Source organism: Leptosomus discolor, chromosome 1 (genome assembly GCF_034619465.1).
Source record: "Leptosomus discolor isolate bLepDis1 chromosome 1, bLepDis1.hap2, whole genome shotgun sequence".
In the NCBI taxonomy this organism is placed as follows: domain Eukaryota; kingdom Metazoa; phylum Chordata; class Aves; order Leptosomiformes; family Leptosomidae; genus Leptosomus; species Leptosomus discolor.
In genome coordinates, this window is record NC_141391.1 from 164,486,005 (window position 1) to 164,513,688 (window position 27,684).

Here is a 27,684-nt window from a genome sequence, read left to right on the forward strand (position 1 = left end):
GTTTTATGCCTCTTGTTACATTCTACTTTCTCTATTCGGGTTTTCAAGTCCGCCAGAGTCTTGTCAAAAACAGCACACTGTAAAGCAGTAAGTTTTTCTTCCAAGAGTCTCTGGATAACCTGCAAAATTATTATTAAAAAAAAAATAAATAACAATGCAATCCCAGAATTCAGGAGACCACCTACAAAAATATTCTCAACTCGTAACAAGTATCCTGCTACAAACAGAACAATGACAACGGTTGTGCCCTGTCAATCAAATAAATCTATAGTCACCAATAAGCACGTGGTTTCACAGCTAAGAACAGTTTCTACATCTATTTTGGCAAATACAAATGGTCCCTCTTCTCCACTAATTCAAGAAATTAATTTCATGGCAATATGATAAGTGTATAAAACCTTATTACATATAAAGAGAACAAGTGCTGTGTTTACACAAATTAATTTTTCCTCTTGCTTTTCTGTTCTTGAGAGACACACGGGCATTCAAAGAACAGAAACTGAAAGACATTGAACAAAACTTTACTTCTGAGATGTATTTTCCCCTAGGAAAAATGCCCCGTGTTCCTTTTTTGCAGAAGATAAAAATGGAAATACAAGAGACTGATTTCCGTAAAGTTTACTTAATGTACTATTTAATTTTTTTCTCCCTCTTATACCTACTGTGGTGTAGAAATTTTCCTTAGAAAACAAAAATTAACAAGCAACAGATGTGGTTCAGTTTTCTGCATCCTACATTAACGAAGTTACAACATGCACTAGCTAACTAACTAATGGAAGAAGGGCACAATTTTTTCTTCTTCAAGATCATAGTTTCTTTACTTGCCAAAGGTGCAATCAGGCAATTAACAGCTCTATAAAAATATGCAAAATGCTACGTTGATGGCATTCTTAACTGGAGACTTTCTTCAAAGCTAAGCACACAATAAAGCACACCACATATAAACCTCTACCACACTGAAATACCTCCTTTGCTAAGATTCTCCATCTATAGTCACATGAGACTTAAGAGTTTAAATATTTAACACACTTCAAACATAACTCTTGCAGCACAGTTTTCAAATGATATTTGGACTCTTCTTAAAAGTAGAGCTATACAAGACTTTATATGAATTAAGCTTTGTTATTTGAAATATGTCCAATTCTCAACCACAAAAAAGAAAGTGTTGGGGGGTGGGCAGGGAGTATGTGGGAAGGGATAGTTAACTCAAAGATGGTAAGATAAGTGACAGGTGTATGTTTGCCATCTTTGCTCTGCACTTCCATTCTACCTTTTGTATTTTTTGGTCAACATCCTTTCTGGCTGTAATTTTTACTTGGAGTTCTGCTTCGTAATCTTCTCCTATGTACCGACGACGTTTAGAATTAACACTGTCCATGTCCTCAGATAGGGAACGCTTTCTCTTTGACAGTTCACCTGGAACAATTAGATACAATTGTTCATGAGAAACCTTTGAAAAAACAGGTACCCGCAGAATGCTGTGATTATTATGAAGTTTCATTTGTCCCCCAGTTTAAGCTTTTTCATCCTAAACCAGTAAGAACGCCTTTGGAAAAACAAGATCTTTGATGACATCAAAGCAGAACAACAGTCCCTTTTATCTCTGTACATTGCTGCCCTGTTAGTGAGTTTTGCTTTGTGATTCACCAAATCACTGCCCCAAATGCAAAACGGCTCTATCACCACCATTCCCTTCTCCAGAACTTGCCTCCAGTTCTTCCTGCTTCTATCAAGCACCATCCTATATAACGAAACATGGCTTCTGAAAAACAAAACAAAACCCTCTTCCGAAAAACAAATCCTCTTCTCAGGATTCCAGCCAAATAAAACATCTCATTCTGCCTGTGTCAGCAATGAAGTACCTGTCATGAAGTTTTAACCTGTAGCTCCAATCCCTGATTGAAAAAGCATTTAAACCTTTTTGTTACTTCTTCAGTAAGAAGGGAAAATTTAACAAAAGAACAGGCTCAGAACAGAACTGTATTATAAAAGTCATTGTCATCGCAGCAAGCACAAAAGAACCAGAGACCTCATTCACTCCTTCAGCTCCTGACACTGTATCCTCTAGAGATCCACATGTAAAACAACAAGCCTAAGTAATTTATCAGGAAAGCAAGCTACATAGCACACTGTGGGTACCTGACCACCATCAAAACAGTGAAGACCATAGCTCCTGACCCCTCCACCCCAAACCTGAGGATGATACTGAAACACAGAATTAGTAGCAAATCAATGAAGAATCACTTGAGACTGAAACAGCACAACAAACAGTTACCTTCCACTGCCATTTTTTCCTTTAATTGTATTACACACACTATGAGAGTCATATTTCTAACTTCACAAATTTCTTATAGTCTGATTTTTTTGATGGTTAGATTTTTGATGGTTTCAGTCTGATCCGATTTTCTGATGATTTCTGATTTTTTTTTTTGAGAGAGTTGTACTAAAAATACATTAATGTACTAAAAATTATTGAAAGGTAATACTTTAAAATCTGCATGACAACCTAGTTCGTGAAAGTGTAAGTCCTCAAATTTTAGGTAAGTTTTATAGGGCCACAGGGCTCTTCATAACACTTGCAGAACGCTGAATATTTGCAGGAATATAAATGTCAAAGGTATGAGTTTTTCAGGTTTTTTTCAGAATGACAATAAACAATGGAAAATGAAGGGGAAAAGAAAAGCTACATCTCTAGCTTTCTTCCATCCATCAGAAAAACTTGTAGAAGTAAGAAAGAAATAAAATTAAAAAATCTGAATAGTTAGAACACTATTCCCAAACTAGTGAAGACAAGTTTATCAGGATATTCCATGCAACTCTTTCCTACTCCCAATCAGTCTCTTTAGAAAAAGCCTAAACACTGAATAGTACAACAAGTAGCTTGTAACATGCAAGAGCTACTTACATACTTAACAGAACATGTTTAATGTTCAGGTAATTTGTTCTGAAGCACCTGCTACATCTAATTTTTAGTACAGCTAGATTCTCTTTGAAAAGCTTCAGGGTGCTTGGAAAGAGTATGTAAAGGAGGCTGTGACTTCTAGGAAACTCTGTCAGCTTCTAATGAGCTGCATCAGCTGTTCTTGATCATAGGGCGCTTTGTGCTTAGGTTCCAGCTGATTCCGTATGGGGGCTCAAACACCCTTTCAGCGGGTACTAGGGAGAGGCCTATATTACTGCTGGGCCTAGAGCCCAGCTCCCAGGGAGCAGCTAACAAACATAGGACTTGGCCCAGTGGGGTGCAAAGAAGGGGGACAGCTCATGCAGTCACTAACGGTGGTGATGTGCCACATGGTGTGGCTTCCAGCAGCCACTCGAACAACTCTCCCGGTAATGTCAGAGCCTCCACCCAGACTGAGCTATTTTGGGGGAAGATATGGCTTTTGAAGTCTTGGGCTGCAGGGATTATCTAGGGCCTCCCATTCTGGATGAGGCTACGGCAGAGGGAGATGAGCTTCTTGGCTACAGAAGGTGCAAACTAGTGGGAAAGCTGTTGCCAAGTTAAAGGAGCTGTGGGAGAAGGTCAGGGGTGGCACAGCATTAGAAACTAAGAGAAACAGATTGACTGGATATACTCCAAGATCCTGCAGCCTCAAGAACTGCAACCCCCAGCTGTACCAAAGGAGGTACAGTCAGAGCCTGAGCTTATCCAGATGGAAAATGGAGATTCGCATGATGACAAATGCTGTAAGCACTGGAACAGCAGCTCCCGCTCTGCCTGCAGATGTACAGGACAATGAAAGATTTGGTTCACCGCCCTGACAGCAGATATGGGGCTGGAATCTGTGCCCAGTGAAACATCTGAACTGACAAGCCTGAGCCATGCAGTAGCACCATGTATTAGTAGCAAGTGACTCCCTGCCTGCAGGGGATGGAGGCCCCCATCTAGGGGGGCTAGGGACAGGTGACCTATGAGAAAGGTAAAAGCACCATGTGGGTGGGAATGGGGTTAGGAAATCCAAAGCGCTCCCTAAGCTGAATCTCTGGTGAGGGACATGAAAGGCAACAAGAAGAGCTTCTACCAGTGTATCAGCAGCAAAAGGAAAACCAGGGAAAATACATCTGCCCTACTGAACGAGACAGGAAGCAAGTGACAAAGGACACAGAGGAAGCCCAGGCACTCAATGCCTTCTTTGCTTCAGACTTTAATGAGAAGACTTGCCTTCAGCAATGCCAGCTCCTTGAGACAGTGCAACAGTCTGGAGCAAGGGCAGACTTGCTCTCAGTGGAGGAGCACTGAGTTAACATTTAAACAAACTGGACATACACAAGTCCATCCAAGTCAGAGGGATGTGCTCACAAGTGCTAAGGGAGCTGACTGAGGTAACTGCAAGGCCACTCTCAGTCTCTGAAAAGATTGTGGCAGTACTAGAAGGTTCCTGAGGACAGGAGTGACATTTGCTTTCTTCTAATCTTCAAGAAGGTCAAGAAGGACCCAGGGAATTACAGGATGGTTAGCCTCATCTCAATCCCTGGGAACGTGATGGAGCAAGTAATTCTAGAAATCATCTCTAAACATGTTAAGGTGCTGGTGATGGGGAATAGTCAGAATGGATTCATCAAGGGGAAATCATGCTTCATCAGCCTAATAGCCTTCTATGATGAGACTGGCTTGGTGGATGAGGGGAGAGCAGTGGATGCTCTTTATCTTGTCTTTAGTAATGTTTCTGACACCCAAAACATCCTGAGACAAACTGATGATTTATGGCCTAGCTAAATGGACTGGCTCAACTGTTGGTCTCCAGGAGCTTTGATTAGTGGCACAAAGTCCAGCTGGAGCTTCTCACTAGTACACCAGCAGATGGTATACTGGTACAAACACTAACATCTTCTTTAATGAACTAGATAATGGGATGGAAGGCATCCTCAGCAATTTACAGACGATACAAAACTTGAAGGAGTGTTTGCTACCCTAGATGGTTATGCTGCCATTCACAGTCACCTTGACAAGCTGGAGAAACAGGAAAACAGGAACCTCATGAAGTTCAATGAAAGGAAATGCAAAGTCCTACACCCGGGGAGGTATGAACCCATGTACTAGCACAGGCTGGGAACTGACTGGCTGGAAAACAGCTTTGCAGAAAAGACCCTGGTTGTCTTCAAGCACATCAAGTTGAATACGAGCCAGCAGTGTGCCCTGTTGGCAAAGGTGGCCAACAACATCCTTGGCTGCCTGAGGAAGAGTATCACCAGCAGGTCGAGGGAGGTAATTACTCCCCTTGAATCAGTGCTGTGAGACTGAACCTTGAGTCTTGTATCCAGTTCTGGGCTTTTAAATAGAAGACAGATGTGAGCATATTGGAGAGAGTTCAGTGAAGGGCCACCAAGGTGTTTTACAGACTGGAGCATCCGTCATACGAAGAAATGACAGCTGGCATTGTTCAACTGGAGAAGGCTGTTAGGGGAGATTTACCTGATTGGTGGAGAGTGAAAAAGAGACAGAGTAAGGCTCTTAGTGAGTACCAGTGAAAGGACGAGAGAAATGCAACCTGAAATACAGGAAATTCCATTCGAACATATCAAAACTTTTTTACTATGATGGTGGTCAAACACTGGAAGTGGAACACTGGAAGACTGTGGAATCTCCATCTGTGGAGATATTCAAAACCTGTCTGGATGTGGTCCTGAGCAAACTGCTCTAGCTGACCTGGTTTTGAGCAGGGGGTTTGGACTAGATAATCCCCAAAGGTCCCCTCCAACCTCAATGATTCTGTATTTCTAACACGTGCCACCAGCAAAGAGTAATAGTTTTAACATTACGTACTTATCTCTGTGTGCTTCTTGTCTTCTTTCTGGGCCTCTTCTTCTCCTTTATTCTCCTCACTCTCCTTTCTTCTCTCCTCCTCCACCTCTTCTACAAACAGAAAAAAAAACCCCATGTGTTACGCTTATGCTGATCTAGAAAAGTCTCATGAGAGTCCTATTTTGACTACCGAACTTAGAATACTTGTGAAAAACCATTTTGGGGAAGGCGAAAGAAATAAATATGACACAGAGGGAATGCAGAGATGAAAAAAATCAGAGCATACCTTCAGAGCAAAAAAAAAAAAATGAACTACCATACACCACAGTGAGATTCACTTCTGGATTTGCTTAGCTTTAAAATCAAGAGAATGCCTCAAAGTTACCTCTAAGATGAAATGATGTATTTTTAATGTAGTTAAAGTTCTCAGTTTATTTTAGTTTATTTTTCACCTATGAAAGAAGTATAAAAACTTCAGTAACAAAATATTTTTTTTTTTATTTACAACTGGCAAATTCACCCATAATCTTTATGGTAGAAGAAGCCTAGACTCTTAACAAATATAATTTTGATTTCAAGTGTTTTCCCAATACAAAGTATCGCAATTTAAGACCAGTCATTTAAAAACATACGGTTTAGGAAATTCTTAAATAAAGAAAAATCTGAAATAACACCCCCAAATACACACAGGTTAAAATTAAAAATGGTAACACTTCCATTATGTATTTCATACAGGCTGTACTTTCCACTTCCTAGGCTTGATAGATAAAACATAAAACTATTACTTTGAAGATTACACTAAAACCTATCCAGAATACAATAGAACAAGTCAGCACTGTTATGCACATCCTGATCTGTACACTTCTACAACTTCCTATTTTCATTTTGTTGTTACAGTGGAGTTTACTAGCTTTTTTAGAGAAAGTTCTGGCTGCAAAGACGTTTGACGTGCTCAACACTAAATTTAATTTCTATTATGAAAAATGTTTGAATGATTTAAAATAAGTTGCCTAATAAATCAGAAAAAGGAGTCAGAAAACCAAAACTGAAATTACGAGATTTTAAATTTTGTTATTTTATGCAAGAAATAATATTCATACCATATAAATTCTTTAAAACCAATCTGATTTATTTCTAAGGTAATAAAATGGCATAATGCACTTGTTATGCAATCTCTCAGTAAGGAGGCAAGAGACTAAGGGGCTGGGGCACATGACCTGCAAGAAAGGCTGAGGGAGCTGGGCTTGATCAGCATGGAGAAGACAAATACAGACTCATTGTAAAGGTGCAGAACAAAAGATAAGAGACAGCATGTGTAAGCAGAAACAAGAGATCCCAACCAATAGCAAAAAACCCATTTCCAATATGAAGAGAGTAATTGGAACAGGCTGCTCAGAGAGGTTATCCAGTCTTCATCAGTAAAAGTTTCCAAGATCTAACTGGACAAAGTTCTGAGCTACCTCATCTAATCTCACAGATGACACTACTTTGAGCAGCAGAGACTGGACTAGAGACCTCTTGAGGTTCCTCTCAACCTGACCTACTCTATTATTTGGTCAGAACTCCTCCTGCCTACCATAAAATATATACAAAAAATAATTATCAAGTGATTGAAACTCAAAGCACAACATTACCTTCTTTACTTACTTATTAACACATTTTTAGTTGGGAAACAAAAAAATCCACAAAGGAGTTAAAGATTACAACTGACAAATCCAACATCCATTAATTGGTCCTCTTAAGGTCTGTTGGACAGAAGTGTACCTGATTTCTGGTTTGCAAAATCTAGTGGATCAAAAATGCAGCAGTTGTGATATTCTAGACCTCCTTAATGTTCTACTGGATGAAGAAACCTTAGGTTCTTTTAAGCTTTCCAGTATAAAGTTTGTTTCCCGGATACTAAAGTATTTTTTACAGCAACTCTCTGAATGCCTTCCATGAGCCCTTCTTGAAGTAAAAACCAGAAATAGAAACGTTATGGCAGAAAAGTGGTTTCATCCGTGCCATTTAAGCATAAGTTATTGTCCTGTTTGTGAATTCAAGAATTTTGAAAGGTAGTTCTAGCATAACACAGGAACAAAAGTTCATGTTTAGCTGTTTATTTGCCATTCACATGCTCTGAAGTTCTCTTCAAACGCTACTTTATAGAAGACAATTCTTTGAAATGTTAACTGCACTCTTTATTCTTAAAATGTTGTACTTGGGTGTGCTGCTTGACTTCAGACTCCCTTAACAAAGATCACTAACAAGTAAGTTCTCTTTCAAAGTGTTCTCGGAGAGGCGTGAATTGCCATAGCTGTAGAGAAGCCTAGAAATCAAGGTGTCCAGAATGCACTCAAAGTGCTAGCAGTGCTGAGAAAGAAAGACTTCAGATTTGCTTTGGCAGACATACTCACCTGGTGAAACTTGAGAGTGTACAGGTTAGATAAGAGAAAGAACATAGCAACAGCTGCACTAGGTAAAACCAACAGTTCACCTAATCCAGGACCTTCTCTCCAACACTTTTATGTCAACAGTAGATGATCAAAACTTCCTCAGCTTACTGAAAAATTGCTGGTGGAAGACCTTTAGAGCCTTAGGGTTTCTGTGCTTGATAGCCCTCAAAAAAATTTCTCTTCCACAGAAGATGAATGTAGGTAAACTTTTAGCAGTCACAGTGTTGCTAGCAAGGACCTCCACAGTTCTTCACGTGGAGAACCATCTCTTCTTCCATGCCTTGATCCTGTCTCTCACCTTTTTCCTTTCCTTCATTTGATACATGATGTTCTAGTAGATGAAAAGACAGCAAACATCTATTCTTCATACCACATACCGTTTACAAATCTCCTCCATCTGTTTTTTCAAGCTGAAAGATCCTACTCTAAAATACAGTCCATCCTTGTCTCTCTCTGATCTGAGTCAGAAAGTGAAGAAGCTGTAGGAGGAAACGAGCTGACTGTGTAGAACAAAGAGGGGATAAACTATGACCCTGCACAGTCAAAAACCCAAGCCCCACAGTGCAAGGAAATCAGGACAGCTAGAAGCTATATTCAAAATAGTAACACATGTGAGACTTTCAAAATGAAGGAGGTAAAAAGCCTGTGACTTCCAGCAACAGAACAGACTCCCTCTCTACCCGCAGATCTGCAGTTACTGAACAGGTATAGCACTAATGGAACACATTAAGAGGAAAATCTTTTATCAACAGAGGCATCAGAGCCAGCTGAGTCTGAACCAACTGCCTACATAAAGGAGAGACTGGTGACAGACACCAGGGACTCCCTCCCACAGGAGGTACCCGCCTAGCAACCTGGCCTGATGCCTCAAGACAACAGCTGCTGGCTTAGGGCCTAGATTCTCAATGTCACAAAGAGGCTACCAAGGCTCACCTGGTCTCAGCCCGTTGCCTCTTGCTGCTTATCTACATGGTCACCAACAAGACTACCAGAAGCAACTCCAAGCACATCCAGAGTGACAATGGATCTCTGCAGGAAAGGGTGAAGGGCACAAGGTCTCAAGGTGACATTATAACCAATATACCCAATGAACTGGGGCAAAAAAAAAGCTCTAGTAAGAGTGCATGCATCCAGAAGATCAACACTGGGCTGAATGACAGCTCTTGCCGGCAAGGTGTTCATACCTTTCACTGTGGTAATCTCTGATGAGCAAGAATTACTGAGCAGAGACTGAGTCTGACAAAGTTGAACAAGAGCTCTGCAAGCAGGCTTGCTAACCTAATAAGGAAGACCTGAAGCTAGGTGTAATAGGGAATAGTTGCCATAACCTGGATGTGAGGTATGGGAGGCAGTGAGGAAACATCTGGGAAACAGCATGACAAGGAAGGCGCTTGCTTGTCCTTTGTGAAAACACTGTGACTCAGGGTTCATCATCTCAACTATCTGTAAACAAACGAATGCAGCACAAGAAACAAGAGGAATTACTAATCCCTATATAACTGCAAAATTATGATTAGAGAGACACGGTGGGATAGCTGAAATGATTATTGCGTTGCAACAGATGAACATAGGCTCTTCAGGAAAGACAGGCTGGAAGGGTGAGGAGTTGTCGTGCTTTATGCAGAGAAGTTCCCAGAGCTTTGCCATGGGACAGGTCATGAGCCAATTGAGTGCTTGCGGGCAAAAAGGCAGCAGCAAAGCAACAGGGGCAATGCTGTGCTAGGCACTCACTACAGACTACTCGATGAAGGAGAGCAAGTCAATGGAGCCATCTCACACAAGCACAGGCCTTAGGACTGAGTCATGGGTGTACTTTAACCGGAACAGCTATATGGTCAGGCACAATCCAGGTAGTTTCTGAAGTGTGCTGGAGGCAATTTCTTGACAGAGGTGATCAATGAGTCAACTAGGGGAGATGCTCCATTGGGTCTGTTATTCACAAACAAGGAAGAACTGGTCTGGGACATGAAGGTCAAGAGTAGGTTCACCTGCAGCAACTATCAGACTGTGGAATTAAAAATCCTGCAAGTCAGCAGGACGAACATCATTACAGTCCTCACCCTCAGGACAGCAGATTTCACCTTCTTGAGGACCTACTTGGTAGCATCCCAAAGGGAGCTGCCCTGGAATGCAAAAGGACCCAGGAGAGCTGGTTGTTCTTCAAGGCCAACTTCCTCAAAGCATGAGAACTGCTCATTTCAATGTGCAGAATGCAGGGCCAGCATGGAGAAAAGCCAGCATGGATGAACAGGGACCTGCTGACAGAGTTCCAACATAAAAGAGAACTATATGGGAAGAGAAAGTAAGAGGAATACAGGGACATTGTCCAGTTGTGCAGGAACAGAATAAGCAAAGCCAAAGCTCAACTGGAATTGAAGCCAGTGAGGGATATAAAGGGCAAGAAGGGCTTCTGTAACTTCAATGATAGCAAAAGGAAGGCTAAGGAGAACTGTGGGGCCAATGCTCATTGGGGCAGCCAACCTAATAACTGAAGACATGGAAAATGCTGGGGTACTCTCAACTTTTCTGTCTCCATTTTTTCACTGTTAAGTTTCCCTCCTAAGTTCCTGAAAGCAGAGGGAAGGACCCTGGCAGAGTCTGCAGAAGTGAAGTGCTATCCACAGTCAAGGAGACAGAGCTAGGGCATACTTAAGCCAGTTGGATATAGAGAAGTCCACAGGAGGTGTACCCGAGGGTGAGGGAGGTAGGCTGCTGGCATTGTAAGGCCCTTCTGTACCATCTTCATGGCAACCAAGGGAAGCTCCTGATGACTGGGAAAAGGGAAATGTCATTGCCATCTTCAAGATAGTCAAGGAGGATGATTCAGGGAAACTACAGGCTGGTTTGCCTCACCTGACATCTTGTGGAGGTTATGAGAAAAAGTCCTCATGGGAAGCCATTGCCACGCACACAAAGGAGAAGGTGACTGGGAATAGCCAGCCTGGATTTAGTAAGGGCAAACTGCGCCCGACAGACCTAGTAGCTTTTTACAATGGCCTCAAAAAATTGGCGCGAGTGCTATATAGTCCAGATGGTGGCTTAGCACTTGAGGCAGCCCTCAGGTATCCAGGTCCGACTGGGCTGACGCAGTTTACAATACTTACTAATGACCCAAGCCTGTGGGCAGATCACACTTGACAGATTCGCAGATACAAACTGGGGGGAGTGATAAATATTCTGCAGGGCATAGCTGCTATTCAGAGGCACAATGGCAGGCTGGAAAAATGAGCTAACACAAAGTACAGCAAATGCAAATGCAAAGTCCTGCATCCAGGATAGAATAACCCTACGCAAGAGGACAGACTGGGGGTTGACTGGCTAGAACATAATTTCGTAGAATAGGGCCTCAATTCCTGGCAGGAAAGAGTCTGAACATTAATCAGCAGTGTGAAATAAGTTCAATAGCATTTCAGGTCATATTAACAAGAAATACATCCAGCAGGATAAGGGAAGTGATTCTCCTTCGTTCAGCACTTGAGAAACCTCCATCTGGAGCACTACGTCCAGTTTCTGGATCCCCAGTACTAGAAAGGCACTGACAAAACCACAGCAAGTCCAGCAGTGGGCCACTAGAAAGGTCAAGGGGATGAAGTACATCCTATAGGCGGAGCAGATGACAGAACTGGCTTTGTTCAGCCTTAAGAAGTAAAGGTTAATTGGAGATTGTATCGCTGCCTTCCATTACATAACAGGAGGGCAGAGAGAAGATGGAGCCATTGCTCTTCAAGGTGCACACCAACGGGACAGGAAGCAACGGACTCAAGTTGGAGCACAGAAGATTCCAATTACGCAGAAAGTTTTTCACTGTTGGTTGGTGAAATATTAGGCTACACAAGAAGCTGTGGTATATCCATCCTTGGAGATGCACAAAAGTAAACTGCCAAGATCCCTGAGCCATCTAATACAACTTGCTTTCAGTAGGTGGTTAGAACAAAGACCATCAGAGCGTTGACTTAAAATCACTCTGCAATTCCATCATCTTCCCTGTTGCTCTTGCATGTACCTTTTCCAGTTCTGTGACATCTTCTTTAATACAGGGAGGGGGAAGGAAATAAATTACAAAAAACATTTAAGAGCTTGGTGTCCCATAGTGAAGTTTCCCTCAACTTCTTAACTTATTCCCAGCATTCTTTATTGACTTTCTTCAACTGATGCTATCAAGGTTTTCACAAAACTACCTACTGTAAACCTCAAAAATAGTTCTTGAGTGCTAAGTCAGTTCTATCTTTCTATCAAGTTATGAACGTTTTCGTACTCATCTGTACCACTCTGTAGTTAACCACAATGCCTATTACCTGCCATTTTATATCCCAGTCATTCAGTGTTGTAAGATTCTTCTACAGCTCTTCATAGTATCCTCAGCAAACTGTCACCTCACTAGTCACCCTTCATTTTAGGTAAAATTATTAATTTTGTTGCACAGCACAGTCTCTGGAGCAGATCGCTGTAGATTTACTTTGCGTTCTTCAAATGATTATTTTGTCTGTGAGGACTTTCCATCTTATCTGAAGACAGTTCAGCTTCTGAAAGTTCTTGGTAAGAAATCATTTGTGTTTGGACAGCCAAAAGAATTCAAATACATCAATCAGGTCTTCCTTGTCATGTGCTTGTTTACTTACCTGAAGAGCTCTGCGGTTTTCTAATGTATGATTTCCTGCTACAAAAACATGTCAACATAGCTATTATATTTACTAATTCTACTTGACAAAAAGATTCTGTTAATCTGCTGATTTGAAGAAAGTCTTCTAGTACTGTTCTTTACATCGTTATTTAGCCATGCTGGTTTTCATCTGGGCTTTATGAAAACCGTACTTTTTAACTGAGCAGCTTGCACCTGTGCCTCCAATATAGCACCTTCAAAAGCTTTGCTTGAAATATTTCACACGGAATGTACTATTCAGAAAAATTTAATTCCCCACACACAGTGTTCTTTCTCCCTGCCACCCCCCACCTCCAAACAGTTTCTGGAAGACTTTAATAGCACAGCAATGGTATCACGTTTGCAATCTCAGTGCAACACCTAACACCTAAATAAGATCCTAAGGAGAAACTATGAAACCTACCTTTTCTCTGTTTAACTGGCACAAATTTAAAGATAAATACCTTTAAACATGGCTGAATAGACATATTCTTATTCCCCTTTCTAGCTGTTTAGAGACTAAAGACTCAGAATGCCATCACATATTAGTGAAAGACACAGTTCCATCATTACTGAAACAGGAGTTGAGAAACTATGGTCACTAACTTCCCAGAGGCTGGAAGACAGCAGATTCTTCTTTAATTTATGGAATTCCTACCCAGTCAAGCACGTTGAAAGGCATTTGGGTTAGCATAGTCATAATTTAATAAAAAGCTATACAATGGAGGGGGGGGGTGGGAAACCCAGGATCATTTGAAGCAACAGCTTTCTTAATTACAGGTATGTCCTGGTTTGGCTGGGATAGAATCATAGGCCAGCCATTGGCAGGCTCAAGCCAGCCAAGGCAGCTGACCTGAATTAGCTATGGGTGTAGCCCATATCATAATGTCATGGGCATTATATAAAGGGAGGAGGCTCACTGAGGAGAGAGAGCTCCTGTGAGATTATTCCTGCTAGGGTTCCTCCTGCTGCTCTTCTGCTGAGGACTACTCTGACGACAACATATTCATGGTTAAGTATTTTCTGTTTGTACTGGTGGTGGTTTCATTAAATCTGTTGTACTTCCACCTATGGGTCCTCTCTCCTTTTTCCTGATTCCCCTCTCTGACTGACAAGGGGTCATTGGGTGACAGAGCAATTGTTATGTTTAGCCCCAGCTACATGCTAAACATAGACAAGATAAAAAAGCAGTGTCAACTTATCTGTAAATTATTCATCTGTTTTATTTTCAGCAGTGCAATAGTATGACAATGAGCACCCCATGTCAAAAAAATAAATACGCTTACAATACTGTAGGAAAATAATATAAATATAGAAGATATCCATTCAGTTTAACATAAAAACCTGTTAACTACATGAAGAGACTAGAGTACCACGTGCCTCACTTAATGCTTTGGCATAGTCATCAGGTAAGTTAGATAGAAAACACTATGAGTTAAATGAATAAAAGCTATATGGCATAAAAACCATACATGACTTGTGTTTTTCATTAAACCTTTCCAATACTGTCTTTTGGTAAAAAAATAAAATAAAAATTGAAACAAATGGGACTTCTAGCATGCCTGAGTTACCAGCACGTTTCATTCTTACTATTTATTTGCACTTTAAAGAAAGCTGTAATCCTTTCTTCCCCTCAAGAACAGTAAATGAACGTATTTCTGTTCCATGTCTGAAATGAACAAATCTTTCTGTTCCATGTCTGGCTATTACTCATCTTTCCTCTTCTTTCACCCACCACCCCATCCCAGTTTGCAATGACTAAGAGGAAAAAAAAACAGAAACAAAAAACCACACACACACACACACAAAAAAAAAAACACAAAACAAACCAGATCAGGAAGATAACAGTTTTTCTGGTGTTACTTTTATTTGTTTCTGGGCCTCAAATTCCATCCTTGAAAACTGTAAGACTACATAACACAGAACTGGTGGGTAAGACTGCCTTTTTGATTTACAAACTTGTCACAAGCGTGTCATGCTAAGATATGAACAAAATCTCAGACTTGAATCAAAACTACCAATTTAGAAAATCCTTACCTGGAAGACTGGACTTGTTCGGTACTATTACTTCAGTACGTTCTTCTTTCTCATCACAGGGATCCTCTTCATCAGACAGTACTAAGAAAGCCTCTTTTGGCAGACTCTCATTGCTTTCCTGCTTGGATGGTGAACCCAAACAGTTGTCTATTTTATCTTCTAAATCTGGGACTGTGTCATCTACTGGAAGCAGAGAACTTTTAGAAAAACAGCTCAGTTCATCTTCAGCAGGGGCTAGTTTTTCCAGAATTGGAATAATTTCATCTGTTTCCATAGAGTCAGTATTGTCCAAGATACTTTCACTTGGCTCATCTATTGCCTTCTGAACAGTGGTTTCTGAAAGACCTGCAGTGCTGTCTTGTTTGTCCTTTGGTTCCTGATCACCTTCCATACTGCTAGAGATGTCTTCTTCTCCAACAGCATCCTCAACAGTTACTTCTTTAGTCCTCTTTTCCTCACGAGATGAACTGGAATTAATAGTTAAGTCATTTGTTTCTCCCTTCTCTTCTGCAGAGTCACAGACTGACCTACTATCACCTTCTGATGGGATGTCACACTCTCTTTGGTCCAAGTGATCTTTTGTATTATTTTCTTCCTGGAAATTATCTTTATTGCTACCAAGCACTCCATTTTCAACCTCACAAGCTAAAGCAGTATCAGAATCTTTATCCTGCTCAGGAGTGACATTCTCTGGAGACAGCGTTGGAGGTTCCGGTTCTGTGTCATTGACTATGTTCCCTGGCCTACTTTCAGGGCTTTTGGCTTCACTAATTTCATCAGAAGATGTTCTTTCTTCTTCAGAGTTATTACGCAAGTCCACTAGGCCATTAACTTCCTTCTTGTCCTCCGTACAGTCTGTACTGCTTAAAGGGGAATTTAAATCAGAATCTCCATTCTCATGCTTTCCATTTAACAGTTTAACTTCAGTTGTCTTCAACAGCTCCTCTTTAACCTTATAGACAGCTTCAAGTTGTTGTCGATCGCTTACTCTCATTGTTTTTCGTGCTTTAAAGACTTTCTTCTGAGGTTCATCTGTACTATCCATCTTGACCCTTCAAAACAAAAAAGTTCAGAAAGAATTGTGAAGGTAATAAATTATTACCATTGTAATACAGCATCCCTAAGAAAGACTGTAGCATTTAGTACATTTTAAAGCAAACCAATTTACCTGTATCTACAAAACCAAGAAACACCTGACACCACTCTTGGATTTCGTTTGTCCTCTAGAAAATCAAACACAAGTTTCTATGTATGCTGCACAGACATATGTATGTAAAGATCAGTGAGATCACAGTATAACATTATGTGGTAATATTCTGAATACACACCTTAGATCAGTCATCTCGTAGCATTATTACAGCAAAGCCACATACCGAGGTTTTCTACCTAGAAACAGATACTGTGCTAGTGTAAGAGCCAGAAGCCTCTCTTGTTGTAAAAAAGAAACATTCTTGGTTCATCAGTTTACATTTATTTTATCTTTCTAAAATGATACACTTTCATGAGTTTCAAGTAGAATTAACAATCGGGGTAAACAACAAGATTTTTATAACAAGTACCTTTCAAGAAAACTTCAATATATTGAAAGAATGTCTGAATGTGTCATTAAGATACTTTTTTCCTTCTGTATAGATAAAATAGATGTTCATCCTCAACATTTATATAACGGTTAACTGAACTTGGGTTTTAAGAGCACTTTCATTCAATTTGCAATAATATTTTATTAAGACCATTTGTACTTATAAAAACTACAGGGTTTGTAGTTTCTTTTAGAAAAAATTTCCTTTTTCAAGGAAAACTGATGGTTTTGCCCTCCATATAGTTTTATTCATTCCATCCACCCATGCAAATATTAATAAAAATAAGAACATTAATATATAAAATTTTTTGAACATTAGTTTTCTTAAATTTACTTTATCAAATTAATAAATGGAGTTAAATCCAGCATTACATAGGAAGTTAAAATTTGTTTAAATACTACAATCTTATTTCATCGTTTCCATTAAATAAAACAAACAAAAAATCAATAGGGATTTTTAAACTGTCTGGTTTTCCCCATGTGGTCTTGTTTTAGGATCTAGTTTTAAAGGATTAGATATGGTAATGTTGTTTGGAAGCAGAAAGCAGTTAAGGAACTTCTTATATCCTGAATGAAACTCGGCAACTAAGATCTTGAATCAGCTGATGCTACGCAATTTAGCTCTACTGAAGCTACTACACCATCGTAAGTTACTCCTGTCTAGGATATGGCTTTTCTTACGTTTCTCAAAACATGTGAAAATTCACTTGCATAACAGTAGTTAAAAGATATTACAGCAAGCAGAAAAAAGAAAGGAAATAAATAAGGCAGTTATCTCTATATGAATTTTATTTTTTCCACAAACACTAGATAAGCAAATGCTTATACTACAGATACAACAGAATTATTACACAAAGGATGTATTTTAAATATTTAGTACAGTTCATTTTGCATCTTCCCCCAATCCACCTTCATTCACAGAACTGAGAAATTAATTAACAAACTGCACTGTGTCTTTTCAGGTGGGGTATATTTTTTTTAAAAAATAAAAAAAAAAGCAGGACTATTGACAACCCCAGGTCAGATCAGTGACGGTTTTGTACAACAAAGTCATAAAATCTGCAAAATAGAGATTCCACAGCCTCTAAGTAACAGTTTAGCTCCACCCTCTTTGCAACCAACCTTGCCTACATGTTTTATTTAGGCAGCAGTAAGACTGCCCTTTAGCCTTCTCTTCAGCAGATTAAAGCTGTCAAGCGCATCGTAGATCATGCGCTTTAGCTTCCTATCATTTTGGCAGTCCTCTGCTGGATCCTTCCTAGTTTACTTGGAGTAGTTTTTATGAAGGAAGTTATTTAACACTTACGTACTGCCCAACTAGAATATTCTACAGTAAGATATGAATATATACTCTAAAGTTCAACTATCAAGACAAACTCTAAACCTTAGAATTGTGACATGCTGTACTTTAAAATTACAATGCTTCTTTTACACTTAGTTTACAAGACCTGACAAAAATACAAGCAAAATAGAAAGCAATGATTTAAAAAAATAGGACTTTTTCCCTTGTTTTGCATTTCCTACCAACATAACATTGAGATTCCTTTCCACTTTATTTCAATTCTTTTCTCATGACAATCTAGAATCCTCATATGCGAGTAACTGATGGTGCTTAAATAACACTTCAGTTCACACCTCAGGAACAGATAAGCAAATCTTCACAAAAGGTTGTATCAGTTGTATTTTACAGACTCTCAATAACACCAATAAGACATGAATTTTTGCCAGACTGAACTAGATTTTCTGAACAGGATTGTCTATTACTGTATTACATTAGTAGGAGCAAAATATAACACCTACAGAAACACTGGTCTGAAACAGCAGTTTGCTTGTTTCTAGAAAATGTTCTCATCACATAACCATTTCCAGTCAGATGACATACGAGATGTTAGCGTCCTTCCAGAGCTGTCTACATGCTAAATACAGTATCTTCATATTCCTCCAGAAGAAGATACATTTAATACAGTGATTTCAGTCCTTAAATTAGGAGACGCATATAAAAACCTCCAGTATTTCAGAAATGCGCGTGCAGTTTTGAAAGCACATCCCTCTTTTCTTCCCAAGAACTTAGAATGCAAGGCATGTTCTTCCTCATCACTATACATAAGCATATATCAGACTGTCACATAACAAGAGTACCAATCACCATACTCACGTTCCATGCATATAATCCACTACAACGAACCCGCACACTGTTACAGATTATCTGCATGGTTTAACCCCAGCCAGCGACTAAGTGCCACGCAGCTGCTCGCTCACTCCTCCCCCTTCCCCTCCCAGTGGGGAGGAGAATCGGGGAAAAAAGTAAAGCAACTTGTGGGTTGAGATAAGAACAGTTTGATAACTGAGACAAAATGAAACATAACAATAATAATAATATAATTCTAATAATAATTGTAATGAAAAGTAATATAATGAAAAGAGAAATAAAACCCAAGACAAGACAAGTGATGCACAATGTAATTGCTCATCACCTGATGACAGATGCCCAAGCAGTGATCCACCTCTCCTGACCAGCTCCCCCCAGCTGATATACTGCACATTCATTCTATGGTATTGAATATCCTTTTGGCTAGTTTGGGTCAGCTCTCCTGGCCATGCTCCCTCCCAGCTCCTTGTGCACCTGCACACTAGCAAAACATGGGAAATTGAACAGTCCTCAATTTCCTAGCAGCAACTAAAACCATCAGTGTATTATCAACATTCTTCTCATACCCATTCCCATACTGAATCCAAAACACAGCACTATTCCAGCTGCTAAGAAGTTAGCTCTATCCCAGCTGAAACCAGGACAATATCTTGTAGAGCAAATTTAAAAAAAAAAAAAAAAAAAAGAGATTCCAGGCGCGTCTTTCATTTATATTTTTAACATAAAATAAAATTCAGTAAACAGAGGAAGAGCCCTTTCTTTCAAAATTTGCCAAAACTAGCAGTCTTAAAAAACTGAACATCAGAATAGCTTTACAGTGACACATCCTTTTTCCTTAAAAAAATACTCAATGAATAAGCTTGAATTTCTAACACATTTCAAAATTGCATTTACTTTTTATCTTAGAATATTATCCAAAATCTAGTTTAAAAACAAAGCTCCAATACAGTTCTACAGTGAAGCTGTAAAAAAAAAAAAAAAAAGGCTTCTCATAAAATTCCATTGTTAGATGGTTATTTGAGTAACTCATGCATATTTTCAGCTCAATCCCACAATCTTTTGCAACCAAAGAATAGCCAATAAAAACTACCGTGAGTGACAAAATTCTAAGCATACATGCGATTAAAAGAAGAACCCTGAACACTGGTTAACAGTTAAATATCAGGTATCTCTGCAGACCAGCCTTAAAGCTTTTCCAGCCATACCCACAAGGGAGCACACTGCAGCCAAGTAACAGATCTCAAGCGAGAGCCAAATAAAAGCAGAAGCAGGTAACTGCATAACCAGTCCAGGCAGGTCTGGCCATGCCGTGCCAGCCAGCAGCCCTCTGACATGTGCTGCCTCCCAGCCTTTCACAGGGGTGAGGAGGTTGCCCTTCTGGGATCAACTCCAGAGCACGTTACGTGAGTTCAGTCTTGCACAAATAAAACTAGCTGTGCTCTAGATTAATGAATGTATGCTGGTCATCTCCCTTTGCACTTAACAATTAACACAAAGTTTAGCTTTGTTTGCTCTGCACTTCCCTCATCTGATGTTCAGGTGTTTTCAGTTTTTACTCATTGTGTGACCAACTCACAAGCAGAAAACGAGTGGCCTGGGCACCAAGCTGACAGAGGGAGAGCTTTTATTTCAAAGACATGCAATTGTAAAGAACTGCACAAAATGGCTCCTGCATGTAGAACAAAGCATGTAAGGGTTAAATGCTGTAAATAAGGTGGTAGGTTTTGGGTTGTTGTTTTTTTTTTTTTAAAAAACCACAATAATTCCTTTTGAAACACCGACATGCATGAACAGTGTGCGTATTTGTTTAGACATCCTTTATGACAATTCCCTTTTTCATTTTAAGCTTAAAAGTCATCTATGCTTTACCATGAGGGACACGAACGCACCATTAGGCACCTCCCTCCCATGATATTTGGAGGTTTCTTTCTCGTGACCAAACACGTGCCACCTGGCAATCCCAAAAAGTGCTAGTGCAGCTCACAACACGCAAAGGACTCCTCCCTCTGCCAACTGAAAAGTTTTCCCTCTATTTCCTTCTTCTTTTATTATTACTCGGCAGGGAGATGGCGGCTCTAAAGCACCAAAGGGAAAAGGAAGGAGTTAGCTCAGCTGCTCCGGACTGGCCTGTAACGGTGCGCTCAGAGGAGCAGCCCCAGTGCCGTCAGACACCTCAGCCAATCAGCATGCGGCTGCCTGAATCCTGCCTGGTAACAGGCAGCAGCCAAGGGGCGGCCCTGGAATCATGGGGGGGCGGGGCCGTGACCCAGACAGCGGCGCAGGGCGGGGCTTGCAGGCTGGCGCGCGGCGTCCCCCGAAGGCGCCACCGCCGCGACGTGCGTCCAGAGGTCCAGAGCGCGAGAGCCGCATGGAGGAAGCGAAGCCTGTGACGCCGGCAGTCGGTGCGCGAATGCACCATGTAGCGCAGTCACACCACGGGGAGCAGGCAGCGAGCGCGCAGGAGCACTTTGTCCGGATGGAGGGTCCCCCAGAACGGCAGCAGTGAACAAACCCCACCTTTTCAGCAGCGGTTCATAAACGGCAGTTTTCAGTTGAAATTCTCTGTAGCAATCTTGATATCAATTGGCAGAAATTTAAAAACTATTTTCAAAGAACAAGAAAAAAAATAACCATTTGCGATCTATTCTTACAGAACATGCACTGAAATAACGTGCCAGTAATTTGTTTTTCTACCAATGCAAACCTACTTATCTGACCGAACGCAAGACGCACCCTGCCAGCCTACAGAGATCCGTGTGCAGCCGTGCCTTTATTTTAAAGTGTAATAAACAAAGGACATATGGGAAGCGCCAGCAGTGTTTCTTCTAGGGCACCACTGACGATTTGAGTTTTCCTCCCTGTTAACTAAAATTCGGTTAGCGTTGGCTGAAAAAAGTGAAAGCAGAATCTGCCATTTTCCCAGAAAAATTACGTCACTCTCCTGCCCTATTTCCCCTGCAGCAAAGCAGGCTCCGCCCCCACTGAAGAGCTCTTTCACCGACTCCCCCGTGCTCAGCTCCCAGCGCCGACACCACCGCTCTCAGGCACAACTGGCATTTCCCCCCCTCCCCGCCCCCTGCCAGGAGAGCCCCGCAATCGCGCACGCGCACCTGCGGGGGAGCCCACTGCACCCACCCACGTGCAGCCACTGTGGGCAAACACACTCGAGGCCCGCATCCGATTGGCTGGGAGGAGCAGCCGCACGCCAGCCAATCAGACAGCAGCTCCTTAAATTCTACCCAGCAACAAAGCCCATGAGGCCGTCGGCAAGAAGTTGACTGGGGCACAGGCACGGACACAGGGGCCCACAGCACAGGTGAGTGGGGTTTGTGTTAAACCAATGAGATTTTTCAAAGACCTGGCAAGGAACATACAAAAAAGTTGAGGGTTTTTGGTTTGAGATGTGGAGCCACACAAAAGCGCTAATAACCCACACGCACAGGGGGTGCACAGCCGTGATAAATATTCGGCATTTAACGTGTAGGAGCGTTTTTAAGCTATTTTAAGGCTACTGAATTTCTGTGATGTGGCGTGTCGAACCAAAAACTCTGCTGAGAGCCAGCCTGGGTTCAAGCACGCAGCTGGTAACCCTTCCTTTCTTCAGACATTGCGCAGTGTCCATGCTTTTCTAGTGTCCCAACAGGGGCATCGAACCCGGTGTTTTACTACAACTGCAATGTGACTTCTGCCTTGGAAGCAGAGGCTGATCTCCCCCTCCTTGCAAACCACCTTCTGAAGAACCAGTTTGGTAAAACATGAAGTCTGCACACATATCTATGCCCAGGAACCCCCCCCAAATGTATGGTTACAGGCTGGCAAACCAGGGTAAATTCACCGTACGGTTTCAAACAGCTTGTATGGTCTCGTGTACTGTACTTGATCCGACAACCTCATGCACAAACCTGAACCACACTCTTGTCACTTTGGCATCACAGCAAATTAAAGCCATTATCCTGTGTCTTCTCTACCTCCAGAGGATAATACTGCCTTTGATTTTGGCTCATGAACCTGTTTCTCATACTAAATTAGTAATTTTATACTTCTTTACCCCTGAGGCTGCCATGCCCTGTGGGAAAAATGGATTCCTCACAAGAAAAAAGGACTGTCAGGTCTATTTACAAGACTAAGATCTTTCATTTGCTGGTGGTTTTGCTGAATTGTCCTTACATTGTCCATCAGTTCATGGCTTGATAACCACTACACATAAAATGCACACTTTTGAACATGGAAGAACAGAAAACAAGCAAGAATCTTTCCTAAACCACTTTTAATTAAAATACATACTCAGCTAGCCTTATACAAGCAACTCAAGTGCCTTAGAAACACCCGTTCTATAGCATATAAAGCTTAAGCTCATTCTCCAAGAACAGTCTTGTCTTCTTTTGTAAATTAAATTTTAACAGTTTAGGTCATTAAACCAGTAAAACTGCTTGAGTGGAACTCAGCCAGAGCAACAGCGGTACATACTGTGTTTTCTTACTTCCCGCAAGTGTTGGAGATTTCAACTTTCATCAACAACTCATAAGCTTTCAATTCAGCTGTGAGATCTCCAAACACTAAACAAGTACTGCTGTTTGAAATGTCTCTAACAGCAGAATCCAGCTTTCTTGCAGGTTGATTTTTTTAGTATGTTTCTTTCTGTAAAAAAAAGTATTTACTCAAGTTTTATATAAAAGTTGAATTTGTGCATTTTAAGATACATTTGTGGAATACTTTTATTATACAGTTATACTGCAGTTCCATCTTTGGCACAGGATTAACGGTTACCATTATCCTTACGTATGAGGAGGAGCTAATAATTCCATAAACGTGGACATTAGTTGCCAGAACACACCTACAATTAAAAACTTATCCAACTTCTGATACTCCAAACTGAATTAATTGTTCATGTACATGTAGACCAAAAAATATTAAAAAGTCCTTAAAAAAAGGCAAATGTTCTTCTGTTTGGGCTCAGGCTTTTCTATGCGTTATAATATACTGTATTTTTTCCTTTTATAGGTGAAATTTCAAGTGAAAATTCAACAGGCTACAGCTGTAAGAAGGTATCACTAAGGTATGCAGAACAGCATCCTTTTAAGGCAGATCGCTTTACAAGTCTTCTGTTAGATAAAATGCAGAATAACGTTATTTAATGAAAACATTGACATATTTACCCTCAACATTCTGTAAGGTATTTTCTAAACTAGTTCATGTATTACCTATGCAACGAACTGCAGCGACATACCCTCAGATTTCAAACACTTGCAACTCAGTGACATCAGACCCGAGAGGTGAGCTGTTTGACGCCAACAGTGGTCCCTTGAGGTCGCTTCTCAAATGCCAGGAGAAACAGAAGCGAAAAGAAAACTTGCAACAAAATGAGTGATGCTGCATTAACTGTTATTAAGTGTTTGTCACGTGTACAAGCGCCTTTTAGAAGTTTTTGTGCAAATGTTGCATTTTCTCAGTAACAAAAAAGCAACAATTTAAAATGGAACTAAAATAGCAGTTGGTTAGTTGGAACTAAAGTATTATCGGTATTTCCTCTCGGGAAGATCCCCTTTCTCAGGAGGGGCAGTGCCAGCCTTGCTCGTTCGTCCCTTCCACACACCCAGGTCGCTTCTGACCCCGGCCCAGCACACCCCTCGGCCTGGAGGTGCCGGGTCTTCAGCCCGTAAAGGAACCAGCCGTTTCCTAACTTCACCTCATTTAGGCCTGGTAAGGATGCTGAAATTACTGTTTGGATTTGGGGGGGCAGAAAGGCTGTTTGCCTGTTCTCCACGTGAAGTGGCAGGTTTTCCCCCTGCAGGTGGTGGGGCACGACCAGCAGAGCGCCCCCGCAGCCATCTTAACCCTCGCCAGCCCCCGGGCCCGCCGAGCTGCACTTCCCCCACCTGACGGCCGGGGACCGCGGGAAATTTGCATACCCGCTCGGGATTGGCTGCGGGAGAGTCGCTTTGCATAAACCAATCCGCAGCCGTGAGGCGGAGTCACCCCAGGAGGGCTGTGCAAATCCGCCCGGCAACCGGCTAAAAATAGCGCTGGCGCCCTGACGCGTCACCGAGACGGGCCGCGGCAGAGCTCTGCTCCGACGGTGACGTGTGCACGTATGAAAACACGCCGTGCGGCTCCTCCCCCTCTCGAAACGTGGAGCCGCGACGCCGCCGCGGCCGAAGCGGCGCAGGGGAGCGGCCGCTCCGCAAACACGAGGAGCGGAGGGACACCCGGTCGCCAAGCGCTGTCCCAGCAGCGGAGGCGTCACATAGGGGTGAGGCACACCTCGGGGTCTCAGGTCTCTGTTCCGGTGGGTTTTTTAAAAATAGGCAAGAAAAATTCTGAAGGAATTCTTCAAACCAAAACACAAGCTATTGTAACCTGCACATCTCTCTTGCCTTCACTTCTAAGCAAGCAGGAACAGAAACCATCTTTCTTACTCTGACTGTTTAATATCCCATGTCAGTTTCGTCACATGAAAATTGAGTCATCCGCAACACAGGTCATCGAATCCTCAGTGAACGTGGGCCTGAGGTTACAGGCAGCTTTCGGCTCCCAAGCCCTCCCGTGGTACGTCGCATCTCCCCACAGACACACCTGCACAATTCATGCACTCAAAGAGAAGACCCTGTAAGATTTGGAAAGGCGAATGGGCTGAACCAAGACAAGAAACTCCCTAAATAGATAAGGCACCTTGAGAATAAAAATTAAATACAAAATGCAGTACATAAAGCACACAATTTTAAAAATTATTTGTAAATACATTTTCTATTATGAGTAACTTCAGCAGTGAGCTACATGCACATCATTTCTCCATTTTCAACCTACAAAACCGGTATCATCTACACAAGTTTGATTTTCAGTACCACGGAATGACAGCATAAACCCTCCTGACTGCAGCAGAAGCAATTAAAAGAGGTTTCTGCCCTTTTCTATCCATCCCATCTGCCCCCAGGTTTCTGTTTCAAGGCACTGGTTAAAGGCAGCTGAAAGCCAACACAGTGAGATGGAGGAGAATAGCACCCAATGCACACAGGACACCAATGTCCGCCTAATGCAGCTCTTCAGCAGCTTGAAAGGCACACAAGGTATACCTAAGCACCTCTGGTATGTAAAAAAAAAAAAATGTATTTTCTACATGGCTGTTGCAATTAATTAAGGTGAGAGGAAGAAAAGTGTCCAGTGCAGATGGTCACAGAGTGACGACTGACAATGGTTGACAGCTTTTGAATGACCCAACAAAACACTCACAAAAATTAACCAGAAATCCCAACAGAAAGGTTAAAGAGAGGACAGACATAAATTTGAATATAAGAAATCTTCAAAATAACACTAGAAGAAAAAAACCAACCCAAACCCCACAAAAATAGTTCCTTGTAAAAGCTACAATTTACCGAAACTGTATCACCTGGACCTACTGTTAGAACTATTTCTCACAAGCATCTGTCTTTAAGGAAAGATAACTTACTCCATAGATGTTAGTTAGCTACTGGTAATAAATTTTACTAGCAACTGTGTCCCCATGCCCACAAGACAGTTACTCATTGATTAGAGGCTAAATGTTTTCCAAAAGAAACTGATTGTGGGGAAGGATGGGTACTGAAAACCGAACTTATGAACTTAATTTTCTAGTCATTACTAGACACAAGAGAAAAATCAAAAAGCGTGTTTCAGTGCTGGTAACCCACTGTATTACAACGCTAAGAACCCTAGATAACACAGGTAATTCACATTTTTACAATGATAAGCAGTCACCCTCTAATAAATTCCTACGGCAGTCAATTTCTTATTATACCAAGCAACAGAATAAGATTTATTTACCCTAGCAAAAGTGTACAGTGGCAGATTAAATTCTCTTGGGTCAATAGGCAGACAATTATTTGTCTGTATTTGCTGCTAGGCAAAGGTTGGTCACATGTCTCAAATTTGTAAAGTCTTGTAAGAAAAATTGCCGAAGGTATTACCCAAACTGCACTTTAAACGTTTCATAATCAAACACAAACAACCATAGCATAGACAACTGTTCAACTTCAGCACGCTTCGAACAAGCTCTGTGGATACAGATTGCCAGACTTAAATTCTTTGCTAAATCGACCAAGGAACAGGAAACAAAGTGGACAAACACAAGATGGTTTCTTTATGCAGTTACAATCATGGAAATAAGTGTTAAGAACAATAGAACTGGCTTTGAAAGGGGTTTCGATGACCAAAAGTAACCTGAAATGTATTGATTCTTGCTGTGTTCTTCCTTTCTAGACCCTTCAACATACCCTCTTTTTCTCATGTACTTGCTGCATAGTCAGTAGACTTATCTCACTGCAGTCCATTTGCCCGAGTTGTTTTGAGATCAAATGCAACATCTTAGATTTAATTGTTACCGTGTAAAAGGCTCTCTTTTCTCATCAGTATCTTCTTGCCACACATTTAAAATTCAATGGAAGTAGGTATAAATTCTGTAATATCACACTAGTTTTAAGTGGCACAGTTGTACTTATCTGCATCAGGAGCATCTTGAACAACCAGCAAAGCATGTATGCCCTATGGATTTCTGAGGTGCCAACTTACACCTAATGCTAATATGCTCATGTCAACTCAGTTATATACTCTCAAAACCAAAGATATTCGAACAAAAGCAAAGGAGGGCCAGAAGAATGTCCTGAAAGTCATCACTCAGTTGATTGGAAAATCCTTTTCTACTTGATTCTTTTAAAAAAATTTATTCTTCCTATAAATGTTTTTGAATGAACATTAATAACAAAGTTGCATCCACTCCACATAAGTGTGTTGATACTACATTACACAGTATATAGTCATATTTGCATATGAAGGATGAAATAAAGCGAGAATATGATGCAAGCACTGATGAGGCTGCATATGAATTCAGACCAGGACCCCAGCAACATTAAAGCTAACCTTTTAGTTTAACCCAGCAAATAAAAAAAGCCTCAGCCCAGATCAGTTGTCTGATGCTATTAACCATGCAGTTGCTTTTAAGACTCAAGCCAGCACAAGACAGGGTGCAGAAGGGGGAACAAAGAACAGCTTCGAGACTAGTGTGTTGCACATCAGCCTTCCAATGCCGACTTGCATCACCCATACAACTACAGCACTGAGCTAGATCAGGGA

The 27,684-nt window shown here is 41.2% G+C and overlaps 1 protein-coding gene and 1 long non-coding RNA gene across 6 annotated transcripts in view; one reads left to right on the top strand and one right to left on the bottom strand.

Annotated features, from left to right (window-relative positions):
* The window catches only part of ATF7IP (activating transcription factor 7 interacting protein), a 109,000-nt gene that overhangs the window by 33,899 nt on the left and 47,417 nt on the right, over positions 1–27,684 (bottom strand). For 3 of the 5 annotated variants that reach the window (XR_015184059.1, XM_086480004.1, XM_086479998.1), the window contains exons 1-5: positions 18,589–18,600; positions 14,855–15,906; positions 5,765–5,854; positions 1,271–1,416; positions 1–119 (exon numbers count right to left, since the gene is read on the bottom strand). The exon at positions 1–119 is cut by the window's left edge and continues 19 nt beyond it. Coding sequence is in view for 4 of the 5 variants with exons in the window: in XM_086480004.1 (XP_086336130.1) it covers positions 1–119; positions 1,271–1,416; positions 5,765–5,854; positions 14,855–15,906; positions 18,589–18,599 (1,418 nt within the window). In the remaining variant the exon portion in view is untranslated. Of the gene's footprint in view, positions 120–1,270; positions 1,417–5,764; positions 5,855–14,854; positions 15,907–18,588; positions 18,601–27,684 lie in introns of those variants that run through there. The other 2 variants (XM_086480011.1, XM_086480019.1) reach the window with 1 other exon arrangement.
* On the top strand, positions 21,835–23,744 carry LOC147416346 (uncharacterized). Its single transcript, XR_015184060.1, has 2 exons — positions 21,835–21,898; positions 23,584–23,744. It is a non-coding gene; the product is annotated as an uncharacterized LOC147416346 (long non-coding RNA).